General features: G+C 42.0%; 1 protein-coding gene across 1 annotated transcript; it reads right to left on the bottom strand.

The window, feature by feature from the left end:
- Positions 1-517: 517 nt before the first annotated feature.
- Positions 518-20229, bottom strand: mknk2b (MAPK interacting serine/threonine kinase 2b). Its single transcript, XM_013135017.4, has 14 exons — positions 20106-20229; positions 17205-17386; positions 16076-16160; positions 15491-15592; positions 15191-15288; positions 13063-13142; positions 12822-12895; positions 12536-12640; positions 12246-12301; positions 11960-12055; positions 4824-5018; positions 4484-4648; positions 4322-4362; positions 518-3724 (listed from the first exon to the last, which is right to left on the bottom strand). The coding sequence occupies exons 2-14, from the start codon at positions 17253-17255 to the stop codon at positions 3454-3456; spliced, it is 1419 nt and encodes a 472-aa protein (XP_012990471.1). The 5' UTR covers positions 17256-17386; positions 20106-20229; the 3' UTR covers positions 518-3453.
- Between the last annotated feature and the right edge of the window lie 233 nt (positions 20230-20462).

The following is a 20462-nucleotide window of genomic DNA, read 5'->3' as shown; positions in this document are numbered from 1 at the left end:
GTTTCACTGTGCCTTTGAGGTCCTTTATGCTTGCCCCAATGTGATTGATGCGGTTGCAGGTGTACCTTGACAGAGTTTCCTAGCAGAACCTCATTCAAGATGAAGTCTCCGCAGCTCCAGGACTGCTGGTCCTCAGAGTTGTTTGTGCGATGTGGATTTAGACAGCACAATCAGGTTAGTGACCCCTTGAGCATGTTTAAGAATCTCTAGAGTTTCAGTTCACACCAACTAGCACAGCTATTAAATATTAGATGACATTCCACAATCTACAGTCCTATCAACTTTGAATTACAGGTTTTATACAGCTTGAAGCAAATGGTGTTCCCACCAGATACTGGTTTTAGCCACAACTGAGGCAGTTTTTAACCAACAGATATTCTTAATGGATTCATGGCAACTAAGCAACACCGCTTAACTCGCTTTCTGTCCTCCCAATTTCAATGTCCATTTAAACAATTCCCTTTGTATTAGCCCCAAAGCATTTGTCAGCTTCCAAAAAGACAAATCAAATACTTGGTTCAAAGCAGTTATGGTTTTTATTTATCTAGAAAAAAAATTACAAAAGTCTGCAAGTCAAATTTTGCTTTGCATGAACTGCAATCATTCACATGGTAAAGTGCTCATATAAATCAATGCTTTTGTCTCAAAAATGATTCAAACATTTGTCCCATTATTTTGGGCTGACAAGTATCACAACTTAACAAGCAAGTCAACTTAGAAGAGAAGGATCAACATTTGAGGATATAACCACATTGTAGAAAAACAAAAGGATACATCATTGAAACTGAACTATGTATGAAAAACATATCAAACATTATTGAACACTCAATTGCCTGCAGGCTACATTCGAATTGTGGAAAGGTTAATGACTAACAAGTTGAGTGTTTGTTAAAAAAAAAAAGCATTTAAAAAGTTTAAAACAAGGCAAGATAGCCTTTATCCATGTTCCAGATAAAAGGCAGTGCATGACTACCGCTTTGGACAAACATTTTTCAAACAAAGATTATATACCTTTGAAGTCCTACATGAGCATTTTCAAGAAACCCACCCTAACAAAATGTAGGGAGAAAGTCATCAAATACAGGTGAAGGCAGAAATGTAATGCATTTTCAAAACTATAAAAGGCAGAAATACTGAATTGTATAGGTATTTCAAAACCCAAAAGATTGCCCTACAAAGCTTAATGCTTGGGTTCAGATTGTTAGCAAAGCAGTTTCCCTAAAAAACCGCTGCATATACAGTAAATTCAAGTAAGTCTTACTATAAGACATAAAACAAAATGTGGAAATTTCTTTAAAAAGAATTACAATCAGTGTCCTATTATCAGCATAATGGGCCCTTTGATGTCAAGGGATAAATGTTTTCCCCTCCAGAGTCCCATAAAACAGTAGATTCTTACTCCTTGGTAATGGGAGAGATCTCCCTCTTAAACATCAGACCTCACAAGTCATATTTAAATGTATTTTACCTTCTTTGGCAAATGGCAATAGGTTCTCTAAAGACTCTAGCCATAATGTCAATTTTGGAAATATTGAAAATAGTTTCCAAATAGATCATTGCCAGAACTTTCACATAAGACAGTTTTTGAAAAAGCCTTGACTTGGCATTCATAGAAAAGTATACATAACTTGTGCTGTACTTTCAACAGGAACAAACCCTTGTTTGCTTCCAAAACAACATCCGGTGTTCCACATGAACAACTGCATAAGGATTAAAAATAAAAAAAATAAGTGTTGCAGTCCCACCTTGGTATGGAGTTGAACGTTTAAAATCTAAAATTGATCTACACCCACTACCCCACCCGGAATGCTTTACCTACATTTTTGGTTTATATTTTATATAAAAAGTTTGATTCTGATCAGATGTGAACCACATTGTAGAGCAGCCATTCTCAACCAGGAACAAGAGATGGCATGACCGGTCTGTGGGCGGCTTGGGTAAAAAAATAATTGCTTTAAAAACCCTTTAAAATACCTAGTCCCCAAACACATTTAACATTAAAATGGTAATCATGACCAATCAATTTCCATTTCCACTTTAGAAAACTTAGGAGTATCAGAAACTTGGTCGTTTTGGGTGACAACCTACCAATTAGATAACCAAAATGCTCCTAGCTCAAATCAGTGCCAGCAAGGTCCAAAATTCTGTCCTTGAGTAAGACACTGAACCCAAATTACTCCTGTAAGGAGCTATGGATTAGAGAATCTGCTAAGTGACTAACAAAAATGTATCAGAACGAAGCAGCCAGTCAAGTCAATGTACTGAAACAAATTAGTGAGGCTGCAGACTGACAGGCATTCCTCCAGACCTGGGTTTCTAAATGGCTGTTGGAGAGGATAGCATTAAGTTCCCCTTTCAACCCTGATAAAAAAATAAAAGGTTAGCTAAATCAGCCAAATGTGCTTTTAATAACAGCAGTCACAAAAAAAACAGTAAATATGTTCACATGTAATACATCTTAGTCAGATGACAGCACACCAAATATACAAGTGCCAAGAACTGAGTGGGTGCTGAACCACGTGTCAGCAGGCTAAACACACTGACCTGAGCCCCAATGCAAGGGAGGGGCCACATCAGGATTTGGAAATTAAATGGCCACATTGTTTTTGTAATCAAATATTTGCAGGCCAGAAGAGGGCAACATTTTTACTGTAAGTCCCTTATAATACCTAAGTAATTCCAATTGTACCTACTGCGGGCAGCATGGAGTTGCCTAGCGGGCCAGATTCGGCTCACTGGCCTTAGTTTGCCACCCCTGCCCTACTGCACTGCAGAGATTCTGGAGGAATTCCCTGATGACAGAACACAGATGAATATTGAATGATGCATGGCCATTGGTGGTTTGTTAAGGTGGAACTGTACTGTTAAGCATTGCAGCATAAGGGATGGTCAGAGTGGTTCTCCAGTACAGGCTTAAGTGCAGAGCAACGAGGTTTCGTACACTGAGCACAAACCTTCAGCAGACAAGGGGCATTTAGACACATTCATGAAGATAAAGCAAAATAAACCGGAAGTGCTTTGAAAGTCTCAACCACAGAATGGACTGTAGCAGGCATGAACTGCATCAACTTCAAACCTTCTGAACTGTTCACTGAATCCCTCCACTCATAAGGCCTTCCTCTTGGCTTTTGCATAAGCATGTATGCATACAGACATTGGGTGCATGGGGAAACATTCCAGATAAACGTAATTCACAGTGGATCCAGTTATAACACGAGGAAACCGCAAAACAGACCTTTGGTGTCTAAACTTAGTTCAAACACTGTAGACTGTTTGAAAAGCCCCTACCACTGACCTTCCAGTGTCAACCAGGCCCAGCAGCCACTCAGCCTGGTTGTGTGCATGTATACCCCAGTCAATGTGCTGTAGAAGTGCTGCTTCAGGGCAGAAGGCAGTTAGGAGAGAGAACAGGCATGGCAGTAATCTCCTGGGACGGTGTGGGGGGGGGGGGGTTCAGGCACATGATGATGTGATGGCAAGCGGTGCAAGGAGCTGGCAGAGCTCAGACGCAGAGACTGGGCCAGTCTGAAGACGGCTGCCCCTTTGCCTGCGCCTGGCCAGCTGGGAGTTGGATGGAGGAGAGAGGCGCATGGAGGTAGAGCTAGCTGTGATGACCACTGGGCCCTCGTCAATCTGCTGCTCCTCCATCACAGCCTGCTCAGCCAGCTGCCGGTTCATGGCCACTGCCTTGCTAGCAAAGAACGTCAGGTCCTTGGCACTGTTCCTGATAAGGTAGGAGACCAAACAAAAACATTAGGAGAACATGACGCTATTTTCCTGCTTAGTTCCTTAATATATATGTCAACCATTTCATGTTGACCAAACGCATAACTATTCAGACCATCAGCTATATACACTGCAGCCTTATTAGAATCCCCCAAGGTATTTCACAGAGTAACTACTGCTACTTACATTAATAACAGCTGATAACATGTGCCTTGTGACATTATGACGTCCTATTTTTAGCTGATAGTGAATACATTCAAGCAGCGTTTCAAATTGGAAGCTGCTTAGCGGAGTAACATGCAGCCTACTGGCAGTCACAAAAAATTGAAACTCCGTTTTTGTTCGGTTTTCTTCCTCAACCAGAAATGGCAACAGTAAATTCTCTACCAGCCCCTTCTGCCCACTATTTGGGAGTCTAGAAAGGCATGGATAATGTGTGTATTGTGAAAAGACAGTGAGACCCCTCAAGGACTATCATAACCATAGTAAACAGTTTTTATACCACAGCTTTCAGTCAAATCCACATCCAGGAACCAAACTATCCAAATTATGAAAGATCACACCCAACACCCCTCAGACCCTGAAAGAATCTCACCTTTGATGTAGGATGGATGTTGGCAGAGTGTCAGAGAAGCCCTACAGCAGAGAGACACATTTTAACTTGTCGTTCGACTGAAAAGAGCTCCCATTCATTGCACAGTGAAATAAATGCATAAACAAGTTGAAGATAATGTGGGGGAATGGTAGTGAGACATACCCCTTGCACCCAGGGGTGCTGCAAAACCTGGCCGGCACTTAGGCGGTTCTTGGCGTCCCGAACAAGAAGTTTGGAAATCAGGTCTTTGGCACTTGAGGAGATGTTTGCCCAGTCCTTCTCAGGAAACTCATACTTCCCTTCCTGGATACTCTCAAATAACATATTCTGGGGGAGGGGGGAGAGATAGCACTTTACAGTAACATAACGATATGGAAACGTACAGTCTGAAGAAGTCATAGGTTCAGGATTCAGTTTTTGGCGCAGACATGGTAAACAGAAAAAACAAGCATAAGTGAAAACTAGAATAAGAATCTAGGGCAGTTGGAAGTGGCATTCTTACTTGGCAAGTGTGGCAGGGTTTACCCATATCCCAACCACAGTCACTCCCACAGTGGCCCACAAAGGGCGGGTAGCCACTCAACATGATGTAGAGGATGACACCCAGGCTCCACAGGTCACAGCGCTTATCATAGTTGGTGGCCTCTTCACTGAAGGCCTCCACCACCTCCGGAGCCATGTACTCTGCTGAGCCGCACTACAAGAGACCAGCAGCAGGGTTACTTGGCTTTGGGCTGGGAACAAAAACCCACCAGCCCACCTAAGGATACTGCTGCTTTTAAAGAAACAGCGCAATATAACATACTGTGGGCACAATAGTGAAATGCAAACATCCGTTTTCATGTATCCCCAATCACTTCCAACAAGGGCCCTCCCTGGTCTCCCCTCCACATTCCCTTTCCATCTGTCCCTTCTGCATTCCTCTATTCAGCTGATGCCTCATAAGCCGCTGTACAGAAGCGGAAGCCTTTCTGAGTCTTGGCTGTATGAGGGTTATAGGTCAGGCAGACTGGTGGGTCAGCTCTGGGCTACACTAAACCAGTACAGCAAAGGGGCTCAGGGAGGGTTATATCCACCCAGATTCCTTCATGTGGCAGTGCGTTTCAAAACACCTCTTCTCTGCTCAAAACAAAGGCAGCATGTGCTGTTATCCAAGAATCTAGGCTGGATAGGGTGGGGGGGGGGCGGGCGGGGTGTTCTTAGCACTCAGCTCAAAGGCTACAGTTGACTGACTGATGAGACGGTCATGCAGAGGCTCTGCATGACTGCGTAGGATGAGGAACAAGGCTAAACACAGCTAAGAGGATTGTCAAGGAGGGCCCAGCACAGTTTCATAAACCTGACAAAATTGTATATTAATACATTAAGCAGGGTTAAGAAACATGGGTCAGTAGTTCAGGAAAACAATTTTTGACCTAGCTACCCTGAGCTTATCCCTGCCCCTCATGGCAAACATAGGAATCCACAAAGCTGTGACATTAGAATGACCACAGACAAAGAAACTACACTAACATATCATGCCAGGTAAGGTAAAGGATCATATTAAAAACTGCTCCTGATTAGCTTAATCATGAAAGGTGCTCTGGTTGAGGGAGACTCAAAATCTCTCTGGTTAACCAAACATACAGAATGGGAAGCTGCTTTACCAGCTCTCTAAACAGCAGATTTAAGATTGTTATAAAGCACACAGGCACCCCACTTGTGTGGCCAAGGAAGAAACTGGAGAGTAGCATGTTAGCTAGCCTCGTGTGCGCTCTGGTCCAACTCAGTCCCATCACATGCTAATGAAAAAGCCCAGTTCAGGAATCCTAGCACAGACAAAGCCTCGTCTGTTAGCCAGCATGCCCCAGCCCCATCCCCCACCAGTGTCAGGGCAGGAGACACAGACCGCCTCTTAACACCACCTCCAGATTCAAGTGAACGCCAACCCTGGGACATGCAGCAAGCAGGGTCAAAGCAACAGTCAGCAGACAATACAACATGGGGGAAAAACATATTTATATCCACTGAGGTAATTCAAGAGTCACGGGATTACGATTATGAAGACTTATGTTTCAGAGCCCTCTGCAAAATCTTGTCTAAGCTCAGTGGACTGACAAGTTAAGACCGTTCAAGGCACTGATAAGGGTATGGCAAAAGGGGATAAGGAAAGACGGCCACCCAAATGCCACCAGCACCACAGCGGATTTCAGTTTCAAGACTAGATCAACATAAAACCAGCTGATGCAACACCACTGCAGACTTCCATCAGTCCCAGTCTCTAAAGCGAAACAGATCAGCTGATCAACTGACATCGGAGGATGTGTTGGTAAACTAAGTGACCTGGGGCTTTCTAAGCCACAAAGGGGAGGACCGCTTACAGAAAAAGGTGGCAGTCTTACATCAGCCGCACAGTTCTGTGAATTCCCCACAGGTGTGTGTGTGTGTGTGTGTGTGTGTGTGTGTGTGTGTGTGTGTGTGTGTGTGTGTGTGTGTGTGTTCTCGACTATTGCACCCAGACAGATCTGCTTTGTTGCCCAACTCACAGGAAACCACTAGAACCTGATTCTCAGAAAAGCGACCTAAGAGACACTAGTAAACCTAAGCCTTACAAGTACTAACAAATAAATCTACTGAATAAAATGATCAAGCACATTCAAATCTGTAAGAACTATGCACACTACATTAGGAATACCAGCAGCTAGTGCAGGCATGTGAGGAAAGTAGTAATCGTGGGGGAAGGGAAGGATTTGAATCAGATAAGACTGTCCCTGTGATCAGGACATAAGCAGTAGTCGGAACACACGCCCCGTCACTCCCTCCCTTTGCCACTGGCCCAGCCAATCATAGCACAGTTGCTAGGTACAAAGGCAATGCTAAGTTTCTCTAGAACCAGCTTTAGACGTGGGGTTGTTTTAAGACCACAAAGAAATGCAGGCTTGCAAACGTGGTGAGAGAAAGTGGGTGAAACGAAGGTGCGAGTGAAGACTGGTAGGAGCCATTTAGGTTTCAGCATGTCACAGCTTAAGTTATAGCACAGGAATGCATCAGGGTATATGAAGGTTTTCCTTCCTGGCAGTTCCAAAAGGAAATCCATTCAAACAATTACACATCATGATATGACCTTGTCATCTGTAAATGTGTAAACCGTTCTCTCCAGCCATACTCGAGGATATAATTTAGTGCTTTCCAGAAAGACAAAATACCTTAATTCAAGAGGTCGGTTCAGTAAGACCCAAAGCAATCTCAAAGTTAAACACTAGAAAGGTTTTGTTTTGATAGAAAAGGTGCATCTGCTTTTAGTATAATACAACACTGGCCTCTAATGATGTAAAAGGAACGATACCAGTGTTAAGGTGCCATGATCAGATCAATTCACAATGCATCACGGGCAGCGTTTACACAGTGCACTGTTCTGATCTTTGTATTCACTGAATGTGGACTAATCCAAAGAGTTGAAAGAGCTGACAAACATTACAGGCAAAGAATTTGATTCACACAAGCAATGAAACGCTCTGTGCGTTATTGCCTTGTTCATGTTACAACATGCATATTTACGCCATATATTACTTCCATGCAATCTTGTTCCACTACTGGATGCAGAAAAGTAGCAGTCAACACACCAGTAGCAAGATGGAAGAGAGGGGCTATGGCAGCTGTCCTCCAGAAATGGTATCAACCTAACTTAAAGCTTGGCGTATCTCATGGCCCATCTCATTTTGGTCAGCCCAGCAGGTTTATACATGGCTCAAAAAATCTCCTCCCAGACCTGAATCAGGGCATCAGTGAGCTCCTGGGCAGTCTGTGGGGCTACTAGGCAGAGTCGGATGCACCGATACATAACATCCAAGAGGTTCTCAAATGGATTCATGTCCGGGAAATGTGAGGGTCAGTCAATGGCATCAACACCTTCATCCAAGAAATGCCTACACACTCCAGCCACATGAGGCAGGGCATTGTCCTGCACCAGGAGGAACCCAGAGCCCACTGCACTAGCACAAGGTCTGACCATGGGTCTGAGGATTCCATCCCGGTACCTAACAGCAGTCAGGATACCGTTGGCTAGCACGTGGGGGTCTGTGTGACCCTCCAAGGATTTGCCTTCCCAGACCGTCACTGACCAACTGCCAAACCAGTCATGCTAGATGTTGTAGGCAGCATAATGTTCACCACGACGTCTCCAGACGAACCTGCTCGCATCTGTGAAGAGAATGGGGCACCAATGGCAACAATGCCAATTCTGGTGTTCTCTGACGAATGCCAATAGAGCTGCACGGTGCTGGGCTGTGAGCACAGGTCGGGCCCTTATGCCACCCTAATGGAGTCAGTTTGGTCAGAAACATGCACACGCGTAGCCCACTGGAGGTCATTTTGCAGGGCTCTGGGAGTGCTCCTGTTCCTCCTCACACAAAGGAGCAGATACCGGTCCTGCGGCTGGTTCGATGCCCTTCTACAGCCCATGTGTAAAAGCCCATCTCCTGGAATCTCCTCCATGCTCTGGAGATTGTACTGGGAGGCACAGCAAACCTTGTGCCATCCTGAAGGAGCTGGACTACCTGTGCAAACTGAATGGGCTGCAGGCACCACCTCATGCTACCAGTAGTGACAAGGACACTAGCAAAATGCAAAACTAGAAAAGAATCAGTCAGGAAGGATAAGGAGAGGGCAATTGTCTGTGGCTACTACCTGCAAAACCATTCCCTTTTTGGGGTCGTCTTGCTGTTGCTTCTCCAGTGCACCGGTTTTCCCTTTCATTTGCACCAAAACAGGGGACACTGATCCACAATCGCTTATGCTTCTTAACTGGACAGATTGATATCCCTGAAGTTTAATTGACTTGTGTTATACTGCGATGATTACATGTTCTCTTAAGTTTTGGGAGTAGTGTACCATTTATAGCAAATACATTTAAGGGACAAACTGAATTAAAATGTTAATCTTAATTTAGCTATATCAAAGTCTGAAAATATAAAATTCACTTATCCAATAAAATGATTTAAGAAAGTAATGACAAATGTTCCTATCACAAGATTTAGAATACCATGGGAACATTCAAAAAATGTTTTTACAGCCATCAATACTATCACATATAACACATTTTAGAGTAACATGGGAACATTTATGAAAGGAGCAAGTCATTAAAACCATCATAATCATCAGTCTAAAATAGGGTAATATTATTCTGAAGTGGTCATATTTATGTTCTTCTAAAATTGAACAGGTTTATTGGAATGGGTGATTACTGTGCTACCACATACGTGGATTGTTTTTCTGTGGTAGGACAAATCCAACTAATGAAACACCAAACACGATGCAACTGCAAAGGGCAGCCTACACAGTGCTACATGACTTTGCATCATAACACACTTGTTCAATGGAAATGACTGAAATTCCATTGTGACATGCTCATTTGGTGTGGCTGAGGTATTTCGGTGTAACACAAGCACACGCAGCACTTTGGCCAGTGCAGGTAATAGAATTGTTTCAACACAAGATGTTTAGTTGCTTTCCAACACCAACCTGTTTTCTTGATTCTGCAGGGACCGACAGATCCCAACTTCCTATGTCACCACATACTCCGGTCATAAGTGTCCTGTTACCTTGAAAGTTGACGTTTGCCAAATGCATTTCTACCAGTTTACAGTATGACAAATCTTGCAAAAAGTCACGTTCATGTAAAAATAGTATAGTTATGAGCCACTCATGTGGCCTAAACTATGTAAATACCCAAGATACACTCCAGGTGATAAGTATATTGTACAGTGAACAACAATTCAGTGGCTACAGTTCAGTGGGCACATTGTTAATGGCAGTATCTCCACTGTGAGGTAGATAGTCAAGGAAAGCTGTGTGAAAATGTATTTCTAGGAGGACACAGATATGCTTTAGGAAGATTTCCCCAAAGTCTTTGCTTTGGTCAAGAGAGCGATATAGCTAATGTTAGCTAGCTAGCTATCTCTCTATATCTCGAAGCAGGTTCTCCTTGATACAATTTCCTGCCAGAAAATTGTGCTACAACCTAGCTAATATTTGTGGTGTTCTATGCAAAAGAAAAACTTAACATGCATTGTTGTTTGTTGACCAATCCTGTAATGCATAAGGGGACTATTGCTTGGGAGAAGCCTTTAGCTACATTTAGTTTTGTGCAACTGGTCAAAACTGGCCTTACCGCACTGGTGAGCACGATTAAGGTTTTAATTTCACTAGACAGCCATCAACAAGTCTCAAATTTGGCACTGCATCCAACATAATAGATAGCCCAGAGGATATTTTAGTTTACTTTATTCAGAGTTCCATAGTTATGAAAAGCACCCATCAACTTGATCCCCTCTAAAACAAAGGTGTTCATTGCTCCTGCATCAACAGTTGAAGGTGACACTCGTTCAGGCCGGTCAGTATACTCATAGTAAACCATGAGTGGAAGATACTAATGAAATTATAGAACCAATATTTTGGACTACACAGTATGGATTTGCCCCAACCCCACTAAATGTACAGGATTAATTAATTTCAGTGTATGCAGAATTTAACGCCAACCAGACCTCATATCAAAACACTGGTTGAGTTTAGAACACTACTGTAGGTGACAAGCAACTGCAGCCAAAGCAAAATCTGATTGAACACTGATACGTGACATTTAAAAAGATCGCTAACCTACCATGCCTTATGGTAAAGCCAGCAAGCTAATAAATGTACTCTCAAATGTATAACTTACTTTAAACAAAATAAAAATGTTTTGCAATCAACATCTGGGGAAAGTTGTTGCACGTAGAGCAACAGCGTAAAGCAACCTTCAGATTAGAGGGAGAGACCACTTAGCACTCAACCTTGAACGTCTCCAACAACATGGGCCAAAAGTGCAAGTGACCCCACTGCCAACCCAGCAGACAGAACACGTGAGGTGCCTGGTCCCACAACTATACTACCCACAAATAGACCATGGCTGGCTCACAAACAGGCTACTGCAGCTAGTTCAGGTTACAAAGTAAAAGCCCCCACACACTACATTTCTCCACATTTCCCCCCCCCCCCCAGCTAGCCTGGACAGGGTATCAGCTTCACCTGCTCTCAGTCATCTGTTGGGGGGGGGGGGGGGGTCTGACAGGCCCCATCTACATTAATAATTCAGGGCGTAAGACTTTTTTGCTCTCTAATACCTGGTGATAAGCCATCATAACCCAGCCCAGAAGTCCTAAACATTTCCTCAGATAAGTAGCAGGATGTGGACATTAGACTTGTGAATTGAGCTGATAGTCATCATCTAGATATAAAAGCCTTGAAGCTGCCAGATATGAGTGCCAAAGTTGAGTAAACAGAGTCAATACCAGTCATTAAAAAAAATTACCTACAGTAACCTTTCCCCCTGGTTCCCAATGAAAGGGCTTACAGCAGGTGACACCACCTGGGCTTATCCAATACCATACAGGCTAACCCATCTAGATAAGTAGAGCTTTTAGTGAAACCACCCTGTATAATAAGCCAGCAGCAGGGCACATTACTGGGGCTTTATGCCAGATCCTTCAGGTAGTACCAAACAAGCATTCCATACCATGTTTCCCTCCCAAAGCTTTACCATTGGCCTATTTATTCGTGCATCCTAAATCCTTATTAGTAATGGTGAACAGGACTGGTCCAACCGAATGAAGAAGCCAGACTGACCGGAGTGAGGAGCTCTGGAGTGGAGATAGGTGAGCTGTCGCTGTTCAGCTTGATCCCACTGCCTAGGTCAAAATCACAGATCTTCACAGGAGAGATCTACAAAGGAAGGTTTCAGAATACTAAGTGTCTAATGCTGCTCATAAGATTTAAGAGTAAAGCCCATGGTGTTTCTTTTTTATGCCTCCATTCAGTATGCTAGCACTTATGGGCAATCTTACTTAATCTTAAGATTAGTGCCCAATGCAGCTAAATACCTACAATTAGACACCTGTAAATTGAAACTTACTTTGTCCACATGCTCACACAAGATGTTTTCCGGCTTCAGATCTCTATGTGCCATTCCTATAAAAAAAATTAAGACATGTAAATCTGAGGTATAGAAAACATGGTAATTGACGGCAAGGGTGAGAAAACACTACACAAGTGCCAAATTACAAGCATGGGCTTCTGCAAGGGATGACATCCATGATACAGCACATGGGTAAAAGCACCAAGTGAGACTGCTGGTCCATTTCTTACTCGGCCCAGAAGTGTAAAATCCTTGGCTGAGGATCATCCCTGCTGGATGATGCTTACCTTTGTTATGCAGGAAATCCAGAGCACTGGCAATGTCCTGCACAACAACACAGGCTTCCTGCTCACTGAAGTGCCGTCTCCTGTGGATGTGAGCTAGGACCGAGCCTGCGAATCGACAAGACTTATTATTTTTCTTCTCAAACAATCCCTTCACATGGGCTTGTCGTGTACAACATGCCTGTATCAAGCAAAACTACAATTAAACATAAGAGTAGAACAATTGGAAATGGCACACCTTGCTACAGCATTCTATAACCCTGTGACATGTATCACTAAAAGCACTCACCTCCTCTCAGCATTTCAAACACCAAGTAAAACTTGTCTTCCTCTTCAAAGAACTCCACAAGCTCCAGGATGTTTCTGGAATGAAGGCAACAATACATTGGTTACACTGTCAAAGTGAAATTATTATGGCTCAAATGATTATGGGCACAGAGTTCAAATGCACATGCATTTTGTGTATAGCTTCTCACTGATAACTAGAAAGGCTTACAAGTCAGCCTTGTGGTGGAGCACAATGTTTTTACCTGTGACCCTGGCACTGGTACAGCATCTCCACCTCTCGAAAGACACGACTGCGACTGTGACCTGGTCTCTTCTCAATGATCTGGAATTGAAGAGCCTGTGTTAAAGGCCAATGGTGCAGCACAATCTGTAAATATACAGTGTTGCAAGTCCAGAAATTCCCATGTTGCTCCCTTAGTTCAGGCCTTCCAATCAAAGTTACTACTTGAGTCGAATGACCCAGAGCAAATTGGTTGAGAATTAGTGCCACACCACAATACAGCACATGTTTTTAACCTTACTTTCATATTTTGATGTTTCACAAGAAACACATGGCCCCTTGCCACTTGCCGTTGCCAAAGAGTTGCATTAACTACGGAGTCCAGACTAAATATAGTTATAGTACTGTTGAGGGAAGCCCAGCAGCTCAGCTGGTTGCACAGCCCAGCGACGGCTTACACTAAAAGCAAAGGAGTAACATTGTCCAGCTGGCATAGCGTCAGAGGGTGTACGTGAGTTTCCTGATTGCTGGATTAGGGTTACCAATGAAGCCCGCCAGGACAGAACACAATGTGTTTCTTGGGTTAGAGGCCAGTGTGGCCCAAAGCCTCAGTCAGCACATAACCAGTTACCTTCCCCTGATCACAATAATCACCAATGAGTAGTCTGTTTACCACAGAATAACAGGCACCAGAACTGATAAATTACATAACTGATAGATGACTAAATGAATAACCATTACTGTACAAAGCAATTTGTCTTTAAAAAAAAACTGTGGGATTTATTATTTAATCAGGACCTCAAGCAGCCAGACTGCAGACGGGCCTCAGTTCACTGCTTTGGCTTTTCAGTTTCAACACCACGAGCCCAAACCCACCCATTCCAGCCATGAGGGGGAGGGGTGGCTTGAAGACATCTGGTGTGGGCTGACAGTCTCCTCCTAGCCCAAACTGACTGTTACTGACTTGCCAGCAAATACCTAACTCCAAGAAACAACTTACATATAAAAAGAGGTTCAGGGGAAGAAATACCATAAAATCACTGGATGCATCTCAACAGCAAATACAAAAGGAAATAAATGCTACAACCTTATCTGTAAGATAAGTAGTAAAAAAGTCACAATATTTACTTTCTTCAGGCAAAAAAAATAAATGCCAAGAAGCCAAAAGAATCACTCACAATCAACACTCCCTAAAGAAAAGAAGTGCTAGAGGAACAAAAAGTGTAAACACCCCAGGTCATAACCCCGCCCAGCCCCCATTGGCTGGGGTTTGTTTTGGCACTGCTGCCAGTACAACATGTTCCCGCCACAAGGAGCCTGGCTGATGAATGAGTATAGATGTAGCCTTCAAGAAAAACAGTGAGGTGAAGTTTGAGCTAGCACTAGCTAGGTCCTCAGTGCCCATTAAATTACAACAGCAGCAAAATACTGAAAGCCTGAGTCAATTTCAAAGAGCTGAACAAAAATTACACCCATCTAGAGGATTGTCACAGACATTGTTAAAACAGTGCAGGCTCCACACACTTAGTGTAGATGTAGTCAAGAAGTCTTTACCTCCTGAGGTTTAAAACTTCACTTTAAAATACTATAAAAAAACAGACAGCTATATTACATAGAGCAAATGGCATAGGTCCATTTGTACAGCAAGCATTAAATGCAACTTAGAAATTGTTTTGGTCCCATGGTAACCAGAGTAACAGCATGACAAACCTGTGCGCATACTGCGATACTTGCACCCTTGCTCATGTCAATCTGCAGTAATGCTTGTGGAAAATTAGCTGAATCTACCTTTAAGGGCCCCAATTTCAACACCATGCAAAAGCTTGAGCCATGTATTTCAGGAACCCCTCCCTGTAAGCAATTCACAACTAGTAACTGATGATCATATGAACATGTGGAGTCTCATGCAAAGTAGCATCTCTGTATCAACCGCAAGCCATGGTGGACAATGCAATGTGAGAAGAGTCACAGGTCCTTATCAGGAATGTGACACCCTCCATCCTCCGAAGTTGGCAATATCCTGGGAGAGCCTTTAATTACCCTTTCCCTCAAAAAATTGGCAGGTCCCTGGGTCCTGTACCAACATTCCAGACATCAATGAAATTGGGCTTTTATTTCAAAGAACTTAAACAGCATTAAAAATACCTTACCTTCACAGCATATTCTTTATTGGTGATGAGGTTTACGCAGGTCTGAACTCTTGCATATGCCCCCTCTCCAAGCACCTCTGCCTGCAGTCTGTAGACATCTAGTAGGAAAAATTATAAATTGGATGATTACATCAAGATAGACAGACAGCCTTGTGTTTAGTGTATCCAAAAGTTAGCTAGACAGAATCCATGAGCTGTTTGAGGAAAACTAAAATGTGGATTGGTCCTTGAGCAAATTAACACAAATTGCTTTTATAAGAACAAAAATAAAAGTGGACATGACATAAGAAAACCGCTCACCATCAAAACGACCAGAGAAGCTATCAGTTGCCCTGCACCGCTTTTTCTTCTTATTTCTCTTCTTGGCATCAGGGATGTCAATAGGCTCGCTAGAGGGAATATCTACACAACCGCAAACATGTAAGAATCCTGTAGGATTATGGTGTGCAACTTAACAGGAAATGCTACATCCCAGTTTAGGACAATCGCATTGTATCACAAATGTTACCGATGTGATGCTACCGAAACCGTAGGCACTACTTTAAAGCCGCGCAGGATAAGAGTGTAGAATATTTTTGTAAAAACATAAACGTAACATTGGGAAGGGGGCATTCAATGGGGGGAAAAATTCATTTAAACGCCACCAACTAATAATTACTTCTTGCTTACCTGACACTTTCAGCCATTAAATTCAACAAAACTTTTAAACCAAGCTAATGATTTTTTTGTTTTTGGGTTTAGATTGCTTGTTGTCAATTGGCCAGTCAGCATTCAACCATTTCAAAGCAAGTACATGCATACGACTAACTTGATTTTACAACTTCAATGAGTTGGGGAACCCATCCTAAGATGAGAACTTGTTTGGTAAAAAGAAAATGCACTTACCATGTCTATCAGATGAATCAAATTTGAAGGTGGAATCAAGGGATTGATTTCTAGTAAATTCATCATTCTCAAAGGGATTCTGGCCCTAGAGGAGAAGAACACATTAATTTTAATTCAAATTGCATTAGGCATGGTTCCAAATGACCCACCACATTTTGAGAAAATAATCAACCCATTAGCAACAAATATGGTAATTTGCCAGGCCAGGCAAATAGCCCAACGCACAAATGCTAGGCTATGTGACCAGCTATGTAAAGGTTGCAAGATACATGGGTGCCAAAGTTCAGTGAGGTGACCAATGGAGAGCAATATTTAGTTGATATAAACCAGTTGTGGTTTCCTGTCCCAGTAAGGGACGACTACATTGACTAAAGTAGGGATGTATGCATGTAAGATCTTCTTGCTTAGAAGGTTCTCAAAACAAACAGGAAGCCATCATTAATTGGTGAAAAATACCCACTGTATGTTCAGAAACAAAACTCGTTTTACAAGACCATAGACTCTGCTTATAGAGAAGTCAGAAGACATGACAGAACAGCGCCAGGGAGAAACCTTTAACGGAGAATAAACGGTCTTGCCTCCCATCCTACAGCTTCCTCATTAACCATTTTCCCTCTGCTCAGGCAATGTGGTCCCTCCTAACTGTGGCATTCAGTTGGAGGCTTTAACAACTGAAATCATTCAACTACGGCTGAAAATTGTAGTAAAGAGTTGTTTATATCATAGTCAGTATCAACTAAACTCCTAGTGCCAACACATTTCTGCACTTCCCAGACAACTAATGTGGAAGCCGGACAGCAGTAACATTTGGTCTTTAAAGGATGCCTAAATTATTGCAACCCTTTCATCCTTAATTTCAGCCATTACAAAACTGGAATATTCAAGAATTAACAATCTTACAACCTGTGAACAATACTTTGCAATGTCCACTTGTGGCTTCATACATACACAAATTCAGAACCAACTTTCAGCCAGAAGCAAGCAATAAACAAGTTGCAGTAGTTTTATAAGTTACCCATGCATATAAACTTACATTGGAGGAAAGTCTCAAGAAATATAGTTCAACATAGCAAAATGCAGCTTGGAGTATCTTCTCCACTGTAATCAAGGCAACCTAAAACAGGGTTACCTTGAAAGAGCGATGGAATCCAGTGATTTCTGTGATTTTATTTTTAACCATTTTCCTTTGATGGATAGGTGGAGGCTGCAGTGTTAGCAAACGGTATTCTCCCGAAACAAAGTATTGAGATCGAAGCCAATGATCCCTGGCCTGTCCTGTCGGGTAAAGTTGTGCTGCTTTCAACGGGAGCACTGGGATAGAAACACAGATAGCAAATTACATTAGACAATGCAAGAAATCTTATTAGCCAACATCTTTGCTACCATTAACAAATGTTGATATATGAACAGCTTTCAATTACAGTTTCTACAAGGCTAGCTGAAAGTGTACAAGCAGGTTCAACTATCCTGGGATTACAGAAGCTATTTAACAAAAATGTTTGAGTTAGTCTACTTTTAGTAAAAAAAATAAAGACATGTGATTTTAGTCATACATTTTATGTTCCATCCTGCAGTGCAGTAGCAAAATGTCTCATCTCAGGCCCAGGGACCCCAAAGCTTCATATTTGATGTTCCCTCATCTAACTAAACCTATTTAACTAGGCTAACAACAGCACTAGAATGTTAGATTATTTAGTCAAGCCATAAGACATGTCTTCACAGCCGTCGGAGCTAAATAAAACCCCAAATGAATCCTCCAATGTGAACTGCGGTGAAATAATTGTAACCAATGTGTGAAACTACTGCTAACCAGCTACAGATGAGGAATAGCAGTCGAGGAATAGAGTGGTGCAAATCCAAACTGGCATTCCAATACACAACCTAGCAGAGCTGAACTGAGACTAGCTTTATGCAGCTAGCGTTATTACCTGGCAGGCCAATTTGCTCATGAAAATTTCACATCGAATAGCGACAACACTAACACTCCACTGCATTAACCTTTTCAGTTGACTTACTGTTTAACCTAACTTAATAGCTAACCATTGACAGTGTAGAACGGCATGCATTGAGGTCGTGCTTAAAATGTAGCTACAAGTTTCTTCTAAATTATTGAAATGTCTTTCTCCTGTTGCATTGTTGGTGAAGTGGGTTCATATACTGAAATTCTCTCCTACACCCTGGAAGAACAGGTATTGAAGCTGAAGCCATACATTTTGATTACTTTCACACAATTATTTGGCAATGTCTCTAGCATCTGTTTAGACAAATAAAAGATCAAAATACAACTAATTTAATGGCCTTAGTCCAACAATAACAACATTCGCCTCGTTTTCATGATATCCATTTTGTTTTGTCAGTCAGTCTCCTTAAATTGTTTATTTTCGTTAATTAAATTAACATGGCATCTTCCGTATCTGTTTCTAGTTGTGTTGCTTCCTCAAAATAAATAATTATGCTCTATTAAGGACCTTTTGTGAACAAAGTCACTGACAGTTGTGTTACTTTGTAAAATGGCACCTATCAAATTGGCACCTTTCAAACAAGTGCAAACAAGTTAACTGCTTCCCCAAAATGAAATCATGTTTTGATTCTGTTCATGACGTTGGAAAGAACCAGACTTCCTGCGTCACCCTTCATTCCGCTCCAATACACAAACCTAGAAATTGTCTTTAGACCTCAGAAGCTGGGTGTACCCGTTAGAAACTGGCCTACATTACTTCAGAAAGCAACATGTGATAATTGACATTTTCACAGATTTTTCCCCTAACGCAATCTCCAACACAAATACCGCAACACATCTCATGAATCTAACTATTATAGTGTAAAAACTGGAAGATACGGGCATTATGCTCGTTGACAGACACGGCTCCCTTGGATAATCCGAACATTCCACAGCAGAAAAAGCTGGATGTGCATCATGTTGCATTGTTTCCCAAAAGCTTATTGTCACCTACTTTTTTAGTTCCTCCTCAAAGTACCTTTGAATGTCTACTACAGCATGTTAATGGCCTACCATTTGTCTTGATTCAAGGGATTTATTGACCATAAATGACCAATAAAAAGAAAGATCAATGGATACAAAAACGCTGGATCCGCCTGCAATCTGCAGAAAACGTAAAACCAAAGTAACGATATGCCAGGAAGTGATGCAGCCATCTGCTTAAAACCCCTCCCACCTTAGAACTGCCGTCTATTGCAACCGCTATATAAAAAGCGCATGTTGACAAGAATGGGACAATTCTGTATAAAGAACCATAAAAACATGACACGGTTATTTCAGAAAAATACGCAAATCGGGTATGTACGCATTAGAGACAAGATGGCCGTATACACATTGAAATGTCTATGGACAAAACATTTAAATAAATCTAGCATTTAAAACCAAAACATGCAACTAAAACCAAATCGAAAAAAGTATTTAAAATTTCAGGTTAGTTTTAACATTTTCCGGTGTTCTTTAAACTACAGTAGCTGGCAGCAACCTCGACTGGAAACCATTCACTTACTTGAGGTATGCTAATAGTAGCTACCCACGTCTATATAAGCTAAGTAGATATACAGTAAAACATATTCGAAGAATACTTCGTTGCTAAAACGTGCAGTTGCAATTAACTATATAAAAAATGGTCAGCCAAATTCACAAGCAACGCAGTAGGGCCCGTGGTAATCAAAACATTCCTACAAAACCCACTGTGCGCTTGAAGCTAACGCTGCGCGAGTGCACAATACGAGCACAATGCACGAAAACGCGTTAATAGTTAATTAGCTAACTAAGCAGTTAATTAATTGAAAAAAATATCCCGATCACAGCATGACCGTTGAGGAACGTGAAATTAATTCAGTCATGGAATGCCAATGAATCTATTTTAGAACAGCTAGTAGTAGGACTACCTATGCTAGACGCCGTCAAAAACTATCGATGAAAATAGTTAATTTTGATAAATGCAAAATAGAAATGACGTTAAGCATAAATAAACTACTTATCGAACTAACGGAGTTAGTTTTATTGCATGAAAACATTCAAACGTACCCCGTTTTGTTTTTAACAGCTTCAGTGCCAATGTTGACGGCGTTGTTTATCCCACACCGCGTTCAAACTTGCAGCGATGGTCGAGGGCTTACCAGATCGTGAGTAGTTGAAGGTAAAACGAAATGCATACAGACAAGTTTTTATAATCTCACGATGGTCTCCGCCCACTTCTCGTTTACTCGCTCCCAAAACCACCCGCTCCCGTGCCAAGTCGCCAATAGAGAGGGCTACCTTCAATACATGTTAACGTTTCTGGAGAGTTCGATTTAACGGGAATAAAAATGCTGTTGTTAATTATTGTTAGGTTATGGAACGTTCAGATTTACATATACTGTGTAGAACAAACTTGCCTCTTGT

This window comes from Esox lucius, chromosome 8 (genome assembly GCF_011004845.1).
Source record: "Esox lucius isolate fEsoLuc1 chromosome 8, fEsoLuc1.pri, whole genome shotgun sequence".
Taxonomy (NCBI): domain Eukaryota; kingdom Metazoa; phylum Chordata; class Actinopteri; order Esociformes; family Esocidae; genus Esox; species Esox lucius.
This window is presented reverse-complemented; position numbering and strand designations above follow the sequence as displayed.

What these genes read in the sequence shown, in the direction of transcription:
- mknk2b (XM_013135017.4), bottom strand. Translation starts at nt 17,255, where the DNA reads ATGGTTAAAAATAAAATCACAGAAATCACTGGATTCCATCGCTCTTTC. An exon ending in GGATTTCCTGCATAACAAAG is followed by an intron (nt 12,302 to 12,535) that starts GTAAGCATCATC and finishes TTTTTTTTATAG; the next exon opens with GAATGGCACATAGAGATCTG. An exon ending in ACATCCATCCTACATCAAAG is followed by an intron (nt 3,725 to 4,321) that starts GTGAGATTCTTT and finishes CTACCTTATCAG; the next exon opens with GAACAGTGCCAAGGACCTGA.